This window comes from Pongo pygmaeus, chromosome 23 (assembly GCF_028885625.2).
Source record: "Pongo pygmaeus isolate AG05252 chromosome 23, NHGRI_mPonPyg2-v2.0_pri, whole genome shotgun sequence".
Lineage (NCBI taxonomy): Eukaryota > Metazoa > Chordata > Mammalia > Primates > Hominidae > Pongo > Pongo pygmaeus.
Window position 1 is genome coordinate 43,012,401 of NC_085931.1, and position 20,232 is coordinate 43,032,632.

The 20,232-nt window shown below is 41.0% G+C and overlaps 1 protein-coding gene across 2 annotated transcripts in view; it reads left to right on the plus strand.

Moving 5' to 3' along the window:
- The window catches only part of SLC5A1 (solute carrier family 5 member 1), a 70,792-nt gene extending 50,773 nt beyond the window's left edge, over window positions 1-20,019 (plus strand). Inside the window, exons 12-15 of one of the 2 annotated variants that reach the window (XM_054470195.2) lie at window positions 6,387-6,555; window positions 9,054-9,269; window positions 11,816-11,921; window positions 16,988-20,019. In XM_054470195.2, the coding sequence (XP_054326170.1) occupies window positions 6,387-6,555; window positions 9,054-9,269; window positions 11,816-11,921; window positions 16,988-17,211 (715 nt within the window). In that variant the 3' untranslated portion in view covers window positions 17,212-20,019. The remainder of the gene's footprint in view (window positions 1-6,386; window positions 6,556-9,053; window positions 9,270-11,815; window positions 11,922-16,987) is intronic. The other variant, XM_054470196.2, reaches the window with a different exon arrangement.
- The last annotated feature ends 213 nt before the right edge of the window (window positions 20,020-20,232 follow it).

A 20,232-nucleotide genomic window follows, 5' to 3' on the forward strand; every position in this document is an offset into this window, starting at 1 on the left:
TTGCTGTGCAGAAGCTCTTTAGTTAAGTCCCACCTATTTATCTTTGTTTTTGTTGCATTTGCCTTTGGGTTCTTGGTCGTGAACTCTTTGCCTAAGCCAATGCCTAGGATGGTTTTTCTGACGCTATCTTCTAGAATTTTTATAGTTTCATTCGTATTCTTAGATTTAAGTCCTTGAATTATCTCGAGGTGATTTTTGTATAAGGTGAGAGATGAGTATCCAGTTTTGTTCTCCTGCATGTGGCTTGCCAATTATCCCAGAACTATTTGTTGACTAGGGTGTCCTTTCCCCACTTTATATTTTTGTTTGGTTTGTCAAAGATTAGTTGGCTCTAAGTATTTGGGTTTATTTCTGGGTTCTCTTATTCTGTTTCATTAGTCTCTGTGCCTATTTTTATATCAATACCATGCTGTTTTGGTGGCTCTGGCCTTATAGTATAGTTTGAAGTCAGGTAATGTGATGCCTCCAGATTTGTTCTTTTTGCTTAGTCTTGCTTTGGCTATGTGGGCCCTTTTTTTGGTTCCATATGAATGTGAGTATTGTCTTTCCTAGTTCTGTGAAGAATGATGGTGGTATTTTGATGGGAATTGCATTGAATTTGTAGATTGTTTTTGGCAGTATGGTCATTTTCACAATATTGGTTCTACCCATCCATGAGCATGGGATGTGTTTCCATTTGTTTGTGTCGTCTGCGATTTCTTTTAGCAGTGTTTTGTAGTTTTCCTTGTAGAGGTTTTTCACCTCCTTGGTTAGGTATATTCCTAAGTCTTTTTTCCTTTCTTTTCTTTTCTCCTCTCTCTCTCTCTCTCTCTTTCTTTTTTTTTGCAGCTATTGTAAAAGGGGTTGAGTTCTTGATTTGATTCTCAGCTTGGTCACTGTTGATGTATAGCAGAGCTACTGATTTGTGTACATTAATTTTGTGTCCTGAAACTTTGCTGAATTCATTTATCAGTTCTACGAGCATTTTGGAGGAGTCTTTAGGGTTTTCTAAGTATATGATTGTATCATCAGCAAACAGCGACAGTTTGACTTCCCCTTTACTGATTTGGATGCCGTTCATTTCTTTCTTTTGTCTGATTGCTCTAGCTAGGACTTCCAGTACTATGTTGAATAGAAGCTGGTGAGAGTGGGCATCCTTGTCTTGTTCCAGTTCTCAGAGGGAATGCTTTCAACTTTTCCCCTTTTGGTATTATATTGGCTGTGGGTCTGTCATAGATGGCTTTTATTACATTGAGATATGTCCCTTTTATGCCGATTTTGCTGAGGATTTTAATCATAAAGGGATGCTGGATTTTGTCAAATGTTTTTTCTATGTCTGTTGAGATGATTGTGTGATTTTTGTTTTTAATTCTGTTCATGTGATGTGTCACACTTATTGACTTGCATATGTTAAACCATCCCTGCATCCCTGGTATGAAACCCACTTGATCATGGTGGATTATCTTTTTGATATGTTGCGAGATTCAGTTAGCTAGTATTTTGTTAAGGATTTTTGCATCTATGTTCATCAGGGATATTGGTCTGTAGTTGTCTTTTTTTGTTATGTCCTTTTGGTATTAGGGTGATACTGGCTTCATAGAATGATTTTGGGAGGATTCCCTTTTTCTCTGTCTTGTGGAATAGTGTCAATAGGATCGGTACCAATTCTTCTTTGAATGTCTGGTAGAATTCAGCTCTGAATCCGTCTGGTTCTGGACTTTTTTTGGTTGGTAATTTTTAAATTACCATTTCAACTTCGCTGCTTGCTAATGGTCTGTTCAGGGTATTTAATTCTTCCTGATTTAAGCTAGGAGGGTTGTATCTCTCCAGGAATTCATCCATCTCCTCTAGGTTTTCTGGTTTATGCACATAAAGTTGTTCATAGTAGCCTTGAATTATCTTTTATATTTCTGTGGTGTCAGTTGTAATATCTTCTGTTTCATTTCTAATTGTGCTTATTTGGATTTTCTCTCATCTTCTCTTGGTTAATCTTGCCAATGGTCTATCAATTTTATCTTTTCAATGAACCAACTTTTTGTTTCATTTATCTTTTGTATGTTTTTTTTTGGTTTCACTTTCTTTTAGTTCTGCCCTGATCTTGGTTATTTCCTTTCTTCTGCTGGGCTTGGGTTTGGTTTGTTCTTGTTCCTCTAGTTCTTTGAGGTGTGACCTTAGATTGTCTATTGTGCTCTTTCAGATTTTTTGCTGTAGGCATTTAGGGCTATGAACTTTCCTCTTAGCACCACCTTTGCTGTATCCGAGAGGTTTTGATAGGTTGTATCACTATTATCATTCAGTTCAAAAAATTTTAAAATTTCCATCTTGATTCCATTGTTGACCCAATGATCACTCAGGAGCAGGTTATTTAATTTCCATGTATTTGCATGGTTTTGAAGGTTCCCTTTGATGTTGATTTTCAGTTTTATTCCACTGTGGTCTGAGAGAGTACTTGATATGATTTCAATTTTCTTAAATTTATTTAGACTTGTTTTGTGGCCTATCTTATGGTCTACCTTGGAGAATGTTCTATGCACTGATGACTACAATGTATATTCTGTGGTCGATGGGTAGAATGTGCTGTAAATATCTGTTAAGTCCATTTGTTCCAGGGTATAGTTTAAATCCTTTGTTGCTTTGTTGACTTTCTGTCTTGATGACCTGTCTAGTGCTGTCAGTGGAGTACTGAAGTCCTCCACTATTACTGTGTTGCTTTCTATCTATTTCTTAGGCCTAGTAGTAATTGTTTTATACATTTGGGAGGTCCAGTGTTAGGTGGATATATATTTAGGGTTGTGACATTTTCCCCTTGGACAAGGCCTTTTATCATTATATAATGTTCCTCTTTGTCTTTTTTAACTGCTGTTGCTTTAAAGTTTCTTTTGAAACTTTAAAGAATATAAGAAAAGCTACTTGTGCTCACTTTTGGTGTCCATTTGCATGGGATGTCTTTTTCCACCCTTTTACCTTAAGTTTATATGAGTCCTTATGTGTTAGGTGAGTTTCTTGAAGGCAACAGATACTTGATTGATAAATTCTTATCCATTCTGCAATTCCGTATCTTTTAAGTGCAGCATTTAGGCCATTTATATTCAATGTTAGTATTGAGATGCTATTTGTTGAAATACTTCTCCCGTGATCTGGACCTTCAGGTTCCCCAGTGAGGGTCTGTGTTTGGGGGCGGATGATCTGCCTTTCCCACATTCACAGTTTGGGCTCTCACAGTATTTGGGCTGTCTCCTGGGTCCTGCAGGAGCAATCTGCTTCCTTCAGAGGGTCTGTGAATCCTCTTGGCTTTCCTGGTATATTCCTGCAGCAGTTCTTGGAGCAAAAGTTCATGATGCTAGTCTCTGCATGATGCTCTGTCCATCTGAGTGGGAGCTACAATTTAGTCCTGCCTCCTATCTGCCATTTTTTCTAGATCCTCCAGTGGCATTTAACTTTAAATTGGAGATCATTGAACAATGCCCCTCTGGAGTTAGAAGGGACATAAGAGACACCTAATTTACCCCTCAGGCTGTCATTTGGGTTGAGGCTCATCCTGCCTAAATCCAAACAGTCCGGACAGTGGCAGAGACAGGACTGGAATCTGCAGCCAACTGAGCCCTTGTCCAAGGCTCTTTATACTGCCCCACACTGTCCTCAGCCCCTCACACTGCAGCTCTCCACACTGGCCGTCTTTGAGGCCCACACGCCTCTGATGCCTTGACCCCTTGATGCAACATTTTGCAGAACGATTGTGAAGGTTCAATTGTGCTTGTGAATATACTCTGTAAAGTCAGTCTAAAACACCAAGCGCTGCACACATTTCTTGTTGTCAAATGGGCTAATAAATGCAATAGGGTCCTGAAAGCATTAAAGTATCAACACCTGGGTCAGGTGTGCTCATTATCATGATTATCCATGGAGCAGATGCTCTGGACAGAGGATCAACAGGAGCCTTGCTTGTTTTTCTATGGGGCTAATGCAGGTCAACCTCCTTAGGGCAGATGGACCAAGTCCCTGTGATGTCAGTCAAGGGAAAGTTTCCCAGTGAGTGCAGGAGGGATATAGGCTGCTACCTCATAGGTCTCATTTTCAAGATTGGAATGAAGGAAGCAAAGCAAACATGGTGGGCTACTTTCAATTGACAAGATACCTGGCACCCAAAGGAGATCTGACTGTGCCAGAGGATCTTTACTCCGAGCCATAGAAAGTAGCACTGTTACCTTGATTGATTTTTCCTTAGAAAGGCACTTACTGACTTTTCCAGTTATTTAGGTGGATCAAATGCAAAATGCTACAGAAAACGTTTTGTTGCCTTGTGTAGGGATGAATCCCATGGCCCTGAGACTATGTTGGGGCTCACATTTTTGTGCATCCTGTAACTACTGCCCTGGGGCTTGTCTCAGTCCTGGATGAGCTCACAGTAATGTGAAACCATTCCAAACTCTGCTGTGGGGACTGTAAGATCAACCAGGGGCTCAGATAAGGGAGTGATGGGTGTGGCATGAGTGGCTGGGAAAGGCTCCTGGGGAAGGGAGAACCTGGGCTAAGTCCATAATGGTGGGTGGGATATGGAAAAGGGGGACAGTGGAAAGGCATTCAGAGGGAGAAATGTGTGAGTGAAAACATTGCTTTGTGGAGGTCAATTTAAGTTGCAAGTAAGTGAGAAAGGGAATCACAGTCATCTTTCTAATTCAATCAAGAGCACAAGTAAGAAGAGCTTGCAAGGACATCTCCAGTCTTTTCAGGACTTGAAGTGAAACTCAGCAGGAGGAGAGGTGGAAATACCTGGTAGTGTTTCTTCCTATCTAGACCATTCCTTTATAAAATCATCTTGCCTAGTGTTTTTATTAATAACTTCATTATTATGAAGAAGAAGACAAAAGGGAAGAAGGAGGAGAAGAAGAAAACAATAATAATAGTTTTTACTATTTATTAAGTGCCTGCTGTTGGCAAGGTTTTACCCTTAGTTAACTATCACTTAGATTAGTTTTACTATCACTAATTCTTTTTTTTATCAGAATTTAAAACTTCTGTTTATCAAAGACACCATTAGTCAAATGAAAAGGGAGAAAATATTTGTTAAACATATATCTAACAAAGGATTTATATCCAGAATACGTAAGCAGCTCAATAATAAAACAACCAAATTAAGAAACACCCAAAACACTAACAAAGCACATTAAAAAAGTATTCAATGCCATCACTAGGCATCAGGGAAGTGGAGATCAAAACCATACACACTAGAGTGACTAAAATTTAAAAGATTGATATCAAATGTTGGTGAGGGTGTGGGTCAAACAGAATTCTTATGCATAGCTGCTAGCAATGCAAAACAGTACAGGTACTTTGAAAATCAGTCAGGCAGTTTCTCATAAAGTTGGATGTCCATCTACCCTATAATCCAGCAGTATCACTCCTTGTGTATTTACACAAAAGAACGAAAAAATATGTTTGTAAAAACACATGAATATTCTTGCTCAAGTATACTGCTGTAGATCTTAGTTTGTATTGTACACATGATCATATATGGCCTTGTATTGAGGTCACTGGTGTGTATGTCATGTGACTCCCACAGAATATTCTCTCAGTGCATGACTGTGTTTGTATCACTACTACTATCACTAATTCTTATTCCCACCTTGCAACGTCAGTCCTATTCCCAGTTTACAGATGAAGAACTTGAGACTCAGAGAGGTTAAGAAATGTCTCCTATGTCACACAGAAATATTAAGAATTTGAATCCAGGACTATCAGACTCCGAAATTCATACCTTGTTCCCATACTCTATTGCCTCTCAAAATGAGATTCTCTTATGGTGGTGAGTGGGCCTAGGCTACTATTGAAAGTCAAGTGTGTTTCACTAATTCATAGGCATGAATGACTTTCCTATAGGCAAAAAAAGCTTCAAGCATACATTTTTAAATTATTTTTTCTTGCTGTGGTCATATTTGCTGCTGGTAGTGGTGGTGGTGGTAGTGTGTATATGTATGTATGCATATGTATAATACATAGCAATATATACTCATGTAGAGGGCCGGGCACGGTGGCTCACGCCTGTAATCCCAGCACTTTGGGAGGCTGAGGTGGGCGGATCAAGAGATCAGGAGATCGAGACCATCCTGGCTAACATAGTGAAACCGTCTCTACTAAAAAAATACAAAAAATTAGCCGGGCGTGGTGGCGGGCGCCTGTAGTCCCAGCTACTCAGGAGGCTGGGGCAGGAGAATGGCATGAATCCGGGAGGCAGAACTTGCAGTGAGTGGAGATGCGCCACTGCACTCCAGCCTGGGTGACAGAGCGAGACTCCATCTAAAAAAAAAAAAAAAAAAAAAAAAAATATATATATATATATATATATATATATATATATATACCATGTACAGCTACTTATTGACACTTTGTTGTGGGGGCTTTAATTTCAGGTTGTTTATCCTGGTGCTGATTGGCATCAGCATCGCCTGGGTGCCCATTGTGCAGTCAGCACAAAGTGGGCAACTCTTCGATTACATCCAGTCCATCACCAGTTACTTGGGACCACCCATTGCGGCTGTCTTCCTGCTTGCTATTTTCTGGAAAAGAGTCAATGAGCCAGTAGGTATCATCTGGGCATGTCCAGAAAAGTCATTCTGGCATAGAAGTTTCCATGTGGGTTTGCATATTCTCTGTGGGAGGGATTCTATTTCCCAGAGATCTTGAGCAGACACAGATGTGCTGCTGAGGGTTTGTAGGGAAAGCCTCCAGGGACCATGGGGCTCTCTGTTGGAGTGAGCTCCTCGGGAGTTGGTATGGGGGGGTCCACGTTCTCTCTGTCTCCTCTGTCCAAGATTAGATTTTCTTATTTTTTTTTTAATAGAGGTGGGGACTCACTATGTTGCCCAGGCTGGTCTTGAACTCCTGAGCTCAAGTGATCCTCCCACTTCGGCCTCCCAAAGTACTAGGATTACAAGCCAAGATTAGATTTTCTATCTAATCTTGGTGATTTTGACCTGACTGCATGGCACTCCCTAGGAATTCTGTAGCCCCTAGGTGAGCAAGAGAAAGTGCTAGCACGAGGTACCTCCAGTGCTCTACTGTGAACTCGGCTTTCCAGCCAGCACCTCTCAGGGCCCAGTGAAGACAAAGTCCTGGTGCACAAGCAGTTTATACATAAAACAAAGTGCGTAAGAAGTAAGGGATACAATACAGCACATGATATAAGCAGGAAGGGATTTAGGAAAGGCTTTATTAGCAGGGACTGAAACTGTCAGGGAAGGCTCCTTGGACCAGCTGGAGCTGGAAGAATTTGAAGTTGGAGAGGGAAGACATGGCATTCAAGTCAGAGAACAGTACTGTCCAGACCTTTCAGGCAGAAGTAGGATAGGAGTGAGGGTGAAGGACTTGTATGGAATCTCACCTGGCTCAAGGAGAGTTTGTGAATGTGAAAGATGGAAGATGTGGCTGGAAAGGTAAGTCAGGGTTTCATTAACAGTGACCCCTTTGGTGGAATCTTTAGGTTTTTCTAAATATGAGATCATATCATATGTAAATGAGGCCAATTTGACTTCTTCTTTTCCAATTTGGATGCCCTTTTTCTCTTGCCTAATTGCGCTGTCTAGGACTTCCAGTACTATGTTGAATAAAAGTGGTGAAAGGGTATCCTTTTCTTTTTCCAGATCTTACAGGAAAGGCTTTCAATTTTTCCCTGTTCAGTATGATGTCAGCTGTGAGTTTGTCATATATAGCTTATAAACTTTATTGTTTTTGAGGTTTGTTACTTCTGTACCTAACTTGTTGAGTTTTTATTATGAAAAAATTTGAATTTTTAAAAAATTATTTCGTGGCAAATTTATTGATTTTTTTTGAGACAGGAATCTCACTATGTTGCCAAGGCTTATTTCTTCATCTAGAAGTCACTTCCAGATGCCAGCATAGGGTGAGGCACTAGCAACACAAAGTAAATGAAACCTGCTTCCTTCCCTGGGCAACCCCCTGGTTCAGATTGGGAGACAGAGAACTGTTGTGATTCCATGGCAGTGTGGTTGGTGCTGGCCTGGATCTGTGTCCACAGTGCTGTGGCCACAGCAAGAAAGGGTGCACCCACCCTGTGTAGCTTGTATTATTTAAACTAGAATGAGGTTACCAGGAAGAGAAGAGCCTGTATTCTCCCAGACAGAATGAGCTGTGCAAAGACCTGGAGACAAAAACACATGCCATGCCATGTGTGGGGGATAGCTGATAATTTGGAATAGAAAGTGTAGGGATACCAATGGCTAGCAAAGGGGCTGACCAGCACCTGATAAAACTGTGAAAGCTCTTTTGGGCCACCCTTCTAAGAGCACATTCTATTTTGTCACTGGCCTGCCAGACTCAAACCTAGTCCTTTAGGTGAGGACTTACCTAAGGGAAAGGAAAAAAAGGAGGGAAGGAAGGAGTAAAAAAAAACCCTGAAAAATCATCCCCTCATGTTTCTGGTTTCTTAAAGTCTTCCATATTCTAATATGCAGACCCAAAATTTAATGTAAAAACACAGTATAATTTTATGTTCTCAAACTAAAAATGGTTCATAAAATAAACTACAAAGAGGGCTAAAAAAGTGTTATTTATATTTTGATGGAAAAGTTTCTTTCTCCTTCGTCTTCCAAAGACCCAATTTCTTTTCCCATGTCTTTGTGAAATACAAATTACCTCACAAGTAATTACTTTTCATCTGAATATGCCTAAATCTGGAGATTGGTGTTGACAGTAGCTGCAGGTGGAGAGGCTCAAATTATTTTTCAAGTTAAAGGGAATTTTTGGAATCAAGCCTGTAGGTTGACATTCTATTCCAGTTATTAGACACTTTATCCCATTATATTATGGCTCCTTGTTTAATGATCGAGGTGAAATCATGTTGCTGAAACATGATAGACAGACACACTGAGTGTGTCTGTCTGAGTGCATAGCACTCCTAGCCATATTCTGAACTTCAGTGTTCTGGGTTCAGACAGCCTGGAGCTACCACTTCTCCTACCTCTGTTCCTTTGCCTCTGCCTATGCCCCTCCAAAGAATGTTAGAAAGGCCATCTGTTTTGTGTGTTCAGCATGAGTTAACCCAGGGTTTTCTTTCACAGGGAGCCTTTTGGGGACTGATCCTAGGATTTCTGATTGGGATTTCACGTATGATTACTGAGTTTGCTTATGGAACCGGGAGCTGCATGGAGCCCAGCAACTGTCCCACAATTATCTGTGGGGTGCACTACTTGTACTTTGCCATTATCCTCTTCACCATTTCTGTCATCACCATCGTGGTCATCTCCCTCCTCACCAAACCCATTCCGGATGTGCATGTGAGTATCCATTTAGGGGATCTGTCCTTGTTTCATGTTCACACTGTAATTTTCTTTAATTTTTTAAATTTTTAATTATTATGGGTACATAATAGTTGTATATAATTATGGGGTACATGTAATGTTTTGATACAGGCATACAATATAAAATGATCAAATCAGGGTAATTGGGGTGTCCATTGCCTCAATCATTTATCATTTCTTTGTGTTAGGAACATTCCAATTCCACTCTTAGTTATTTTAAAATACAGATTATGGTGGCTTATGCCTGTAATCCCAGCACTTTGGGAGGCCAAGGTGGAAGGATCGCCTGAGTCCAGGAGTTTGGGACCACCCTGACAACATAGTGAGACTCTGTCTTTAAATTATATGTATATAATAAATTAAGTATAGCTACCCTATTGTGCTACCAACTACTAGATCTTAATTCATTCTAATTGTATTTTTGCACCCATTAACCATCTCCATTCTGTCCTCCATTCCCTGCTACCCTTCCTGGCCTCTGGTAACCATCAATCTACTCTCTATCTCCATGAGTTTGGTTTTTAAAACTTTTAGCTCCTATATATGGTGAGAACATGAGAAATTTGTCTTTCTATGCCTGGCTTATTTTACTTAACATAATGGCCTCCAGTTCCATCTATGTTGTTGCAAATACAGGATCTCATTCTTTTTATGGTGGAATAATACTCTACTGTATATTTGTACAATATTTTCTTTATCCATTCATTTGTCAATGGACACTTAGATTGATTCCATATATTGGCTATTGTGAATTGTGCTGCAGTAAATATAGGAGTACAGGTATCTCTTTGATATACTGGTTTACTTTCTTTTGGATATATATCCAGTATTAGAATTGCTGGATCATATGGTGGCTCTATTTTTAGTTTTTTGAGGAACTTCCATAGTGTTCTTCATTGTGGCTGTGCTAATTTACATTCTCACCAACAGTGTTTGAGGATTCCCCTTTCTCCCCATCTCACCAGCATTCATTATTGCCTTTTTGATAAAAGCCATTTTAAATGGGGTGAGATGATATCTCATTATAGTTTGATTTGCATTTCTCTGATGATTAGTGATGTTGACATGCCACAACATTCTTGGTCAGCCTCAGCAAAATTGTACGTCTTACATTCACATTCACATGACTTGCCATTGGTTTCACGTGGAAGGATACATGCTAGGAAACATGGTGTGCCAGCAGGCTGATATCAAGCCCATGTCTTTAGTCAGAGTCCTCACAGTTGTCCACCCTTTATTCCAGGGCTTATTCTCTGAAACCTGCTCCCCAAGTGACAGCTCAGGTGTGCAAGATCACATGGGTGGTACAGGGCTACCTGGCTTAGAAGCCTATGTTCCAAATAGAAACTGGTATTTCTTTTGACAGTCCCATGGTCAAAGCTTTCAAAGGTCCCAGCAAAGCACATACCTAGTTACAAAAATCAGTCTACTCAGGGAAACCCAAAATATAGTTTGCCTCTTGATTTTTTTTTCCAAATTAGTCCACCAAAAATTGACCATAAGATGTAAAACATTTCTAACAATATCAAAGTCTAATTGATCCAAGACTTCAAAAGTTGCAATTACTCTTCTTTAACTCTAGATGCCCCCATTGGTTTAGAATTCATTCATAGCTCTCCCAATTTAGATAAAGATGACCAATTATGAGCCATTTTTATTAGTAGTCTGGTAACCCAACACAGATTTCCAGGTTTCCAAGGGAACAGAGCGAGAAAGTTAACCCAAGGTCATATTTATTCCTAGAAAACAGAAGGATTTTGTTAATCATTTACTTTACTCATGCATGCACAGACTATGGAATCCCTAAGAGACCTTCAACTTCATTGCCAAATTTTTAAGAGCTGTGACAAACCTGATGTCAAACAAAGACTGCTTTTATAGCAGCAGAACTGAATCACATCTATTGGCTGGACCTGTCACAGGCTTTCTTTGTGTTGTATCAACTGCTTCCTCATGTCTCAAGTCTTTGAAAGTATCACAACCCAAACACATTTCTAGTTCATGCCCTAGACCGAGTTCATGCTCTAGATCAAGTTTTTGGTTCATGCTCTTGACTATGTCAATAGAAACTGTGCCTTCAGTTCTACCATATTCTATTATGGCTCATGATTCTAGTTTCTTATCCACATAATGTGACATAGTGCAAAAATCTGAACTTACACTCCTAACCTGGACAAATGGCTGTCTTGTTGCTTCCTACTGCCAGTGCTAAAAGGAACAAATTATTTATCACACACACACGTAAAAGAGTTCATTCAACAAACATTTCCATATGAGGCAGTCTTTTGGCTCTGAATATGCATATATCATAAAGGCTAGTATATACATGTATATTACTTTCGTCTAAGTTACCAATGTTTTTAGAGATAATGTTATGGATGAGAATCGTTGTGTATGTTCTTCTTGGTACTGAGACGCCACATTCCCTTCCCCTCCTTGATGCATATCTCTTTGCCCCCCCAACTTCTTGTCCCAAGATGCTATTTGGATCTTTCTGTTGACCTGTTCTGCCTTCTCTGCAGCTCTACCGTCTGTGTTGGAGCCTGCGCAACAGCAAAGAGGAGCGTATTGACCTGGATGCGGAAGAGGAGAACATCCAAGAAGGCCCTAAGGAGACCATTGAAATAGGTGATTTATGACCCAGAGCAGATCCTAAACCATAAAAGTTACTCCTACAACAACAAGACAACTTTACTGCAGCTATTCCCTAAATAATTTTATCAGAGCTCAGATGTCTCCCCTCCAGGGCAGTGAGGCGCAGGGTGGGGATGAGATGGATAAGTGGGTTTGGGGAAGTTAACTCTGAGTTCAAGGGGAGGAAAGGGTACAGAATCATTCAAGCTCCCTCACCCCTCATATTTAAAAAATTTTTGTGAGTACGTAGTAGGTGTATACATTTATGAGGTACATGAGATGTTCTGATGCAGGCATGCAATCATGCCTGCAAGCAAGCACATCATGGAGAATGGGGTATCCACCCCCTCAAGCATTTATCCTTTGAGTTGCAAACAATCCAGTTGCACTCTTAATTTTTTTTTTTTTTTTGAGACCGAGTTTCACTCTTGTTGCCTAGGCTGGAGTGCAATGGCGCAATCTCGGCTCACTACAACCTCCACCTCCTGGGTTCAAGCGATTCTCCTGCCTCAGCCTCCTGAGTAGCTGGGAATACAGGCATGCGCCACCACGCCTGGCTAATTTTGTATGTTTTTAGTAGAGATGGGGTTTCTTCATGTTGGTCAGCCTGGTCTCAAACTCCTGACCTTAGGTGATCTGCCTGCCTTGGCCTCCCGAAGTACTGGGATTACAGGCATAAGCCACCACACCCGGCCTTGCACTCTTAATTTTAAAATGTACAGTTAAATTTTCATTGACTATAGTCACCCTGTTGTGCTATCAAATAGTAGGTTAGTCATTCTTTCTATTTTTTTATTGTACCCATTAACCATCCCTACTCCATCCCCAGACCCTCACTACCCTTCCCAGCCTCTGGTAACCATCTTTCTACTTTCTATGTCCATGAGTTCAATTGTTTTGATTTTTAGATCTCACAAATAAGTGAGAACATGAGATGTTTGTCTTACTGTGACTGGCTTATTTCACTTAACATAATGATCTACAGTTCCATCCATGTTGTTGCAAATGACAGGGTCTCATTCTTTCTTTATGGCCGAATAGTACTCCATTGTGTATATGTACCCATTTTCTTTATCCATTCATCTGTTGATGGACACTTAGGTTGCTTCCAAATCTTAGCCATTGTAAACAGTGCAGCAACAAACATGAGAGTGCAGATATCTCTTCAATATACTAATTTCCATTCTTTTGGGCATACACCCAGCAGTGGGATTGCTGAATCATATGGTAACTGTCTTTTTAGTTTTTTGAGGAACCTCCAAACTGTTCTCCATACTGGTCATACTACCTTTCATTCCCACCAACAGTGTACATCCTCACCAGCATTTGTTATTGCCTGTCTTTTGGATATAAGCCATTTTAACTGTGATGAGATGATATATCATTGTAGTTTTGATTTGCATTTCTATGATTGATGATGTTGAGCACCTTTTTATGTGCCTATTTGCCATTTATATATCATATTTTGAGAAATGTCTATTCAAATCTGCCACCCTGCCTTGATTTGAGGAATGGCCGGGGATAAGAGAAGAGTTGGAGCTCTTCTGACATAGCCTGTGAACTGAGAGCAGATGGAACCAAAGCTATGGCCAGTTCTAGTGACATCAAGATGAGGGGATAGAAGCCCTTGGGATCTTATGTCGTACCGGCTTACAATATCAAATGTAGAAAATCAAATTTCTCTGGAAGACCAATGAAATAACGCTTAGTCAGTGCCCAGAGACTTATCCTGTAAGTTAATACTTTCTTCTACTTCAGTATTGCAACTTTTCCTCTCTATGTGGGAAACGTGCACACGTGGAGGATGGTTGTAGAGGTGTGTGGTGTGCAGAGCTATGGGGGCTCAAGGTCATATGTGCTTTACCTGGTGCTGAGCTGGAGGCCTCATATCACTCCATCTGAAGGAGAGCACAGGTGTAGCTCAGAACAGTTTCTCAATCTGGCCATCAGGAACATCATAGAATCCTAACTGGGGAAAGAGCCCTAGAGATCATTTGGTCTTATCACCTCATTTTATAGACATGTAAATTGAGGCTTAGGGAGGGAGAAGCTGTGCCTAAGGTCTCAGCTTTGTTACAATCTGCTCTTGATCTCTGAGGACCTTTCAATTCTAAAACTTGGGACTGCAAATACTGGAGGGAGCCTGGAGCCACAGCAGCTGGCCATGGTGCTGAAAACAGCCCCTTCCTGCTTCCCTGGGGCAGGCGGGCAGCAACATGCCCTCTACTTCTCCTACCTCCAAAAATGTCTCCACACTGTGTAAGAATATCATAGATTTTAAAGGGACATGGGTTAGGAGTATTTTGAGTGTCAAAAGGTCTTATTGTGGAAGAAAAGATTATTTTTATGCCAGAAGGCAGACAACACTGGTGGGTGAAAAGAATTCATCAAATTTTAACTCTGAGTAAGGAGGCAAGATAGTGCAGAGATAGACTGTGAGATTTGGAATCAGGAAGAACTGGGATTTAATCATCATCAATTTTCTTCCTAATACTCTGGGAAAGTGATTCCATTGTTCTAAAGCTCAGATTTGTCACATAAAAGTATTCTAAATGAAAACTCATGCCTCTTATGCTCTGCTGTAAGAATTAGCTATATTTACCATCATCATGATTGCTTTGAAGGAAGAGTTTTCTAATTGAGTTGGTCTGGACAGGGATGAGCAGTATGTGTACATCTGTCAAGAATTCTGTAGCGGGAACTTCCATACTGGCTAGAGATTTGACTTGGTGACCTCTGAGGTTCATGGCAGCACTCAAATTCTGTTGTGTCTTCATGAACTTAGGGTGAAATCAGACTGAACATCCTACCCTATTAAAGCACAATAAACTAAGCTATCTTGAGGGATTTTACAGACCATGAATGTCACATTCACCATTCTCTGAGAAACAGCAACACAAGGAAGCTTTGCAGGTGCATCATTGTCCCAGTATCATCATCCTCACCACCACCGCCACCACCACCACCACCACCATCATCGATAATGATATGATTATAACATGTTTTAATTATAAACACTTTAGTGATTCATTTCAGCAATGCATCATCCTCTTAAGGCAGATAATGCAAGTACAATTCTTCCAATTTTCCTTTCTTTCCAGAACAGGAAAATGTGATACAGAGAATTTCCTAAGGCCATTCAATTTTTTTTTTTTTTTTTTTTTTGAGACAAAGTCTCACTCTGTCACCCAGGCTGGAGTGCAGTGGCACAATATCAGCTCACTGCAAGCTCCACCTCCCGGGTTCACGCCATTCTCCTGCCTCAGCCTCCCGAGTAGCTGGGACTACAGGCACCCGCCACCATGCCCTGCTAATTTTTTTGTATTTTTAGTAGAGACGGAGTTTCACCATGTTAGCCAGGATAGTCTCGATCTCTTGACCTCGTGATCTGCCCACCTTGGCCTCCCAAAGTGTTGGGATTACAGGCACGAGCCACCGTGCCCAGCTGGCCATTCAACTTTTTATTGACCCAGAAAGCCATGTATTTCTCACTTGAGGTCGTCAGTGATCCTAGCTTATTACTCCTTCTTCCCCACTCTGCTATTTTGGTGTAGTGAGTCAAAGGGGAGAGATGTGAGTGTGTGAGACGAAAGAGAGACTGGAAAGAGACCTACACTTTTTGACATCTACTGTGTCAAGGGACATGGATTAGGAGTATTTTGAGTGTCAAAAGGTCTCATTGTGGTAGAGGCTCTACCACAATAAGAGAGGCTCTACCACAATAAGAGAGGCTCTACCCCAATAAGAGCTAGAGGCTCTCTCATTAAATCATTAAATTCTTCATTAGTACAATGAAGAAGGTATTATTTATCCAATTCTTCTGATACCTGAAGATAAGGGAGGTGAATTAACAAGACCATAAAGCCAGGTTTTGGCCCCAATTCTGACTCATGTGTGAACTTGGTCACTGAGATTCTTTCCAGTTCTAAAATTCTGTGATGTTTTAAAGCTAAAATTCTGTGATGCTGGCCATGGTGACCTACATCTGTAATCCCAACACTTTGGGAGGCCGAGGTGGGAGGATTACTTGAGTCCAGGAGTTCAAGACCAGCCTGGGCAACATACTGAGATACTCTACAAAAAAAAAATTTAACTGGATATGGTGGCATGCACTTATAGTCCAAGCTTAGCTACTAAGGAGACCGAGGTGTGGGGGATCATTTGAGCCCAGGAGTTCATGGCTGCAGTGAGCTATGATTACCCCACTGCGCTCCAGCCTGGGCAACAGAGCAAGACTCTGTCTCTTAAAAAATAAAGATAAAATTCAATGACTTGTAAAAATGGGAAAGTGCTTTGCAGGGTCTGTGACTGTGGTGCTGAAAACACAGTGGGCTTGTTCTCTTATCTATTGAGTGGCAGAGTGGGCATTTGAAACCAGGTTTGTTTACCTCCAGGGCCACACCTGGGCTCAGAGGAGGGAATCAGTTCCCTTGGTGGGTATTCAATTTGAGCATCAGGGCCAGGTGTGGACAGTTTGATTAAGCAGTGTTGATATGTGACATTAGATCCTAAGCCTGGGAAGTATTGCTCATTGCTGCACCGCATCAGGAGCTGTTCAGACCAGTTCTTACCACCTGGCTGGGTCTGTTGTGAAGCCTTAGAATGGACAGATGTAACCAAAGCACTCCTGAATCATGCCAGCCAGACTGCTTTCTGGTGATGTAGTGAACAGATATGAGATTTTGTGTTTCAGAGTTGAGTTTTCCTTCCTATGGCACAATTCCCCAGCCTATTATTAATGTGCCTTTATTATAAACTATTATTTGATCTGATTGTTCCAAATCAAAATGAATTTGCATTGGGCCTGATAGAGATAAAACTTAGGTTAGCTGATCCTAAGGATGCAGATAGTAAGATCGTTTTGTCATTAAGTTTGTTGGAACATTTTCTACCGTTTTCATTCCTTAAAACAAGAAAATATGGGGGAAATTTGGGGAAATTTCTCATTTTTGGGAAATTTCTGCAGAATAGCAGATGCTTCATGTTGTGGCTTCTCCCCTGAAAACTTTTCTAGTCCGTCCTGCTTCTGTGTCCAATAATTCTTCTATGCCTTTGCCCAGAAACACAAGTTCCTGAGAAGAAAAAAGGAATCTTCAGGAGAGCCTATGACCTATTTTGTGGGCTGGAGCAGCAGGGTGCACCCAAGATGACTGAGGAAGAGGAGAAAGCCATGAAGATGAAGATGACGGACACCTCTGAGAAGCCTTTGTGGAGGACAGTGGTGAACGTCAATGGCATCATCCTGGTGACCGTGGCTGTCTTTTGCCATGCATATTTTGCCTGAGTCCTACCTTTTGCTGTAGATTCACTATGGCTGGACTCTTACTCACCTCCCTTTAGTCTCGTTCTGTGGTGTTGAAGGAAAACCAGCCAGTTGTAAATTTTTCCCAGGAGGATAAATGTGTATATGTGTAATTATAGGCTAGCTGGAAGAAAACCATTAGTTTGCTGTTAACTTATGCATTTGAAGCCATTGTGATGCAGCCATCTGTACCTACTGGAGCTGCAGAAGGGAAGTCCACTCAGTCACATCCAGAAAAAGGCAGACTAAGAATCAGAAGCCATGTGATTGATGTCTGATGTGAGTCTGTCTCAAGTAGATTCCGGGTGTCAGTGTGGTTTGTAATCCTTGAATATTGTTTTAAGAACTTTGGTCTCCCTGATTCCTGCTACTTTTCCTGTCTGTCCTCCTCCCCATTTTTTTTAAAGAAAGCTATCTTCCCCCCATCATATGCCTCTTGAGTTTTGCCTGGACTTTCCCTCTCAAGTGTGTCAATCAGGTAAACTGAGGAATGCATGGAAGCTGAGGATGGAGCTTGATGGGCTCCCTGTCCTGGGTGTTTGCTTTCTGAAGTGGAGGCCTGAGGAAGGTAGTACTTCCACAAAAGGGAGGGACCCGGGCCCCAGCCTCAAGCTAGTGGGGGAGGCAGATAGCCTGAGTCCAGGGGATTTTCTGGGCTTCTTAAAATGTCCATTGTGAGCTCCCTGTGTTTGGAATTCCACTCATTTTGGCATTCACAGGCCTGGAATGTCTTAGATTTTAAGCAATGCTTGTTGAATAAATGAATGACACAGGCATTTATTTATAAATCCTTGCTTTCTTTTTACGTGAGCCTGGCCCTTAGTTAAACTCTTCTTGTGGCTACACAAAGTACGCCCACTGGTTACTAATGACTTGGGATGCATTTGTCAAACTGATTATATCAGTTTTCTAGGGATGCCTTAACAAAGTAGCACAGACCAGATGGCTCAAGCAGCAGACATTTATTTTCTCACAGTTCTAGAGGCTAGAAGTTGGAGACCAAGATGTCAGCAGGGTTGGTTTCTTCTGAGGCCTCTCTCCTTGGCTGCAGATGGTCATATCTCACTCTGTCTTCCATGGCCTTCCTTTTGTCTGTGTCCTAAATCTACTCTTCTTACAAGGACATCAGTCATATTGGATTAGGACCCACCCTAATGTCTTCATTTTAATCACCTCTTTAAAGCCCCTACCTCCAAATACAGTCACACTGTGAGAAACTGAGGGTTAGGAATTCAGCAAGTGAGTCTTGAGGAGATATTAAACAAATCCACAACACAGATAAAGTATGCATTTTGGAGATTTCCAAGCCAGAGTCTCCCATGAAAAAGGTAAACTGAAGCAGATATTATGCAGCAAAAGGAAACAGAATTACAAACTGAACGTATGTAGGTGAGGCAAGGCAGGGTGGGGCAGGGCCTTTGGGTAGGCTGATCACAGGGTTTTTCAACAATAAATCAATGGGAATGCGTTTGTTGCTCCCAGGACCCTGGCACCTTGACTCTGGGACTATAGCATGTCAGCAAATAAAAGCAAAGCCCAACACTCTGATTTGCATTTATGCCAATCTAAACTATCCGGTGTTTAGTTTGATTTTTTGAGTGCAGGTTCATTCAAGGACCAGGTTCCCTTGTGCTCAGGGTGAAGTAGAACCAGAAAACATTGTTATCCATCCCCAGAAGTTTTGGAAGAGTCTTGGTAGAAAAGCAGAAGCTGCTTTGACCGTGAAAATATTTGATTCCTATCAGTTTTTGGTCAGGAGAAGATATCCACCTAGACCAACCCGAGGAGAAGGCTCAGAGTACAGATATACCCCGAGCAACGTGATCAATGTCCTTGAACCTTCATTTTTCATCTGAAAACAGTTATAAATGCCTGGCTGACAGATTTAAATGTTATACATTGACAGCATTTATCAATATAACGTTTATTTAAATGAGTAGGTGCTCAATAGGTGTTGGTCTTCTAACTTGTCTACATCCCATCACCATTCCAGGATCTTCAGAAATGAAGGAGAGATGTTGTATCACTGTTAGAAGGCTGCTTTGGGACATTCTGCAGCAGGCAGGAGGGACTGTCAACCCCTACACCATGACCACCAAGTTCCTCACCTTGGCTGAGTCCCTAAATCTCTCCGAACCTCAGGTTCCTCCAAGCATAATGCAGACTTCACAGAGCTGCTGTAAAGATTAGGTGAGGTCAATTGATATTGCTTAAAAGGCCTGGTCCATAGAAGATGCCCAATAAACATTACTGCTTTCCCCCTCACCCTACTGCCTGAAAAAATATTACACCTGTGAGACTGACTTTGAGGACCAGTGGGGGTGGGGAGTTGTGCATATAAACTATTTAATGAGTACCAAACACAAAAGTCAAGCTTGTAAAATATCAGGCCTTGCCCCAGAAAGACAAATACCACATGATCTCACTGATATGTAGAGTCTTAAAAAGTCAAACTCAGAAGCAGAGAGTAGAATGATGGTTATCAAGGGCTGGGGGAGGGAGGGACTGGGGAGATGTTGGTCAAATGATACAAAGGTTTAGTTAGGTGGAATAAGTTCAGAAAATCAATTGTACAATATATCAATTATAGTTAATAGCAATATAACGTATACTTGAAAATTGCTGAGAGCAGTGTGAGTGTTCCACCACAAAAAAATGTGCAGTAATAGATGTTAATTACCTTAATTTAGTCATTTCACAATATGTACATATATAAAAATATGTTGTATGCCATAAGTATATATAATTATTATTTGTGAATTTAAAAAATAAAAATAATTTCCAAAAAAAGTGGCAGGCATTGGACATGTAGAGGACGGGCCAGAATTAAGCAGATGGGCCCTAAAAGTCAATGGGGTCAGATTTTTCTTTCCCTGGGTGCTGTAATGTGCCTCAGCCATACCTACACACCTTTGATTTCAGAAAAGACTTTCGGTCCTAACACAGCTCTACAAATCTCAAAGGAGGAATTGGGGAAAAGGTTTCTCCATTCTTCCAGTGTTG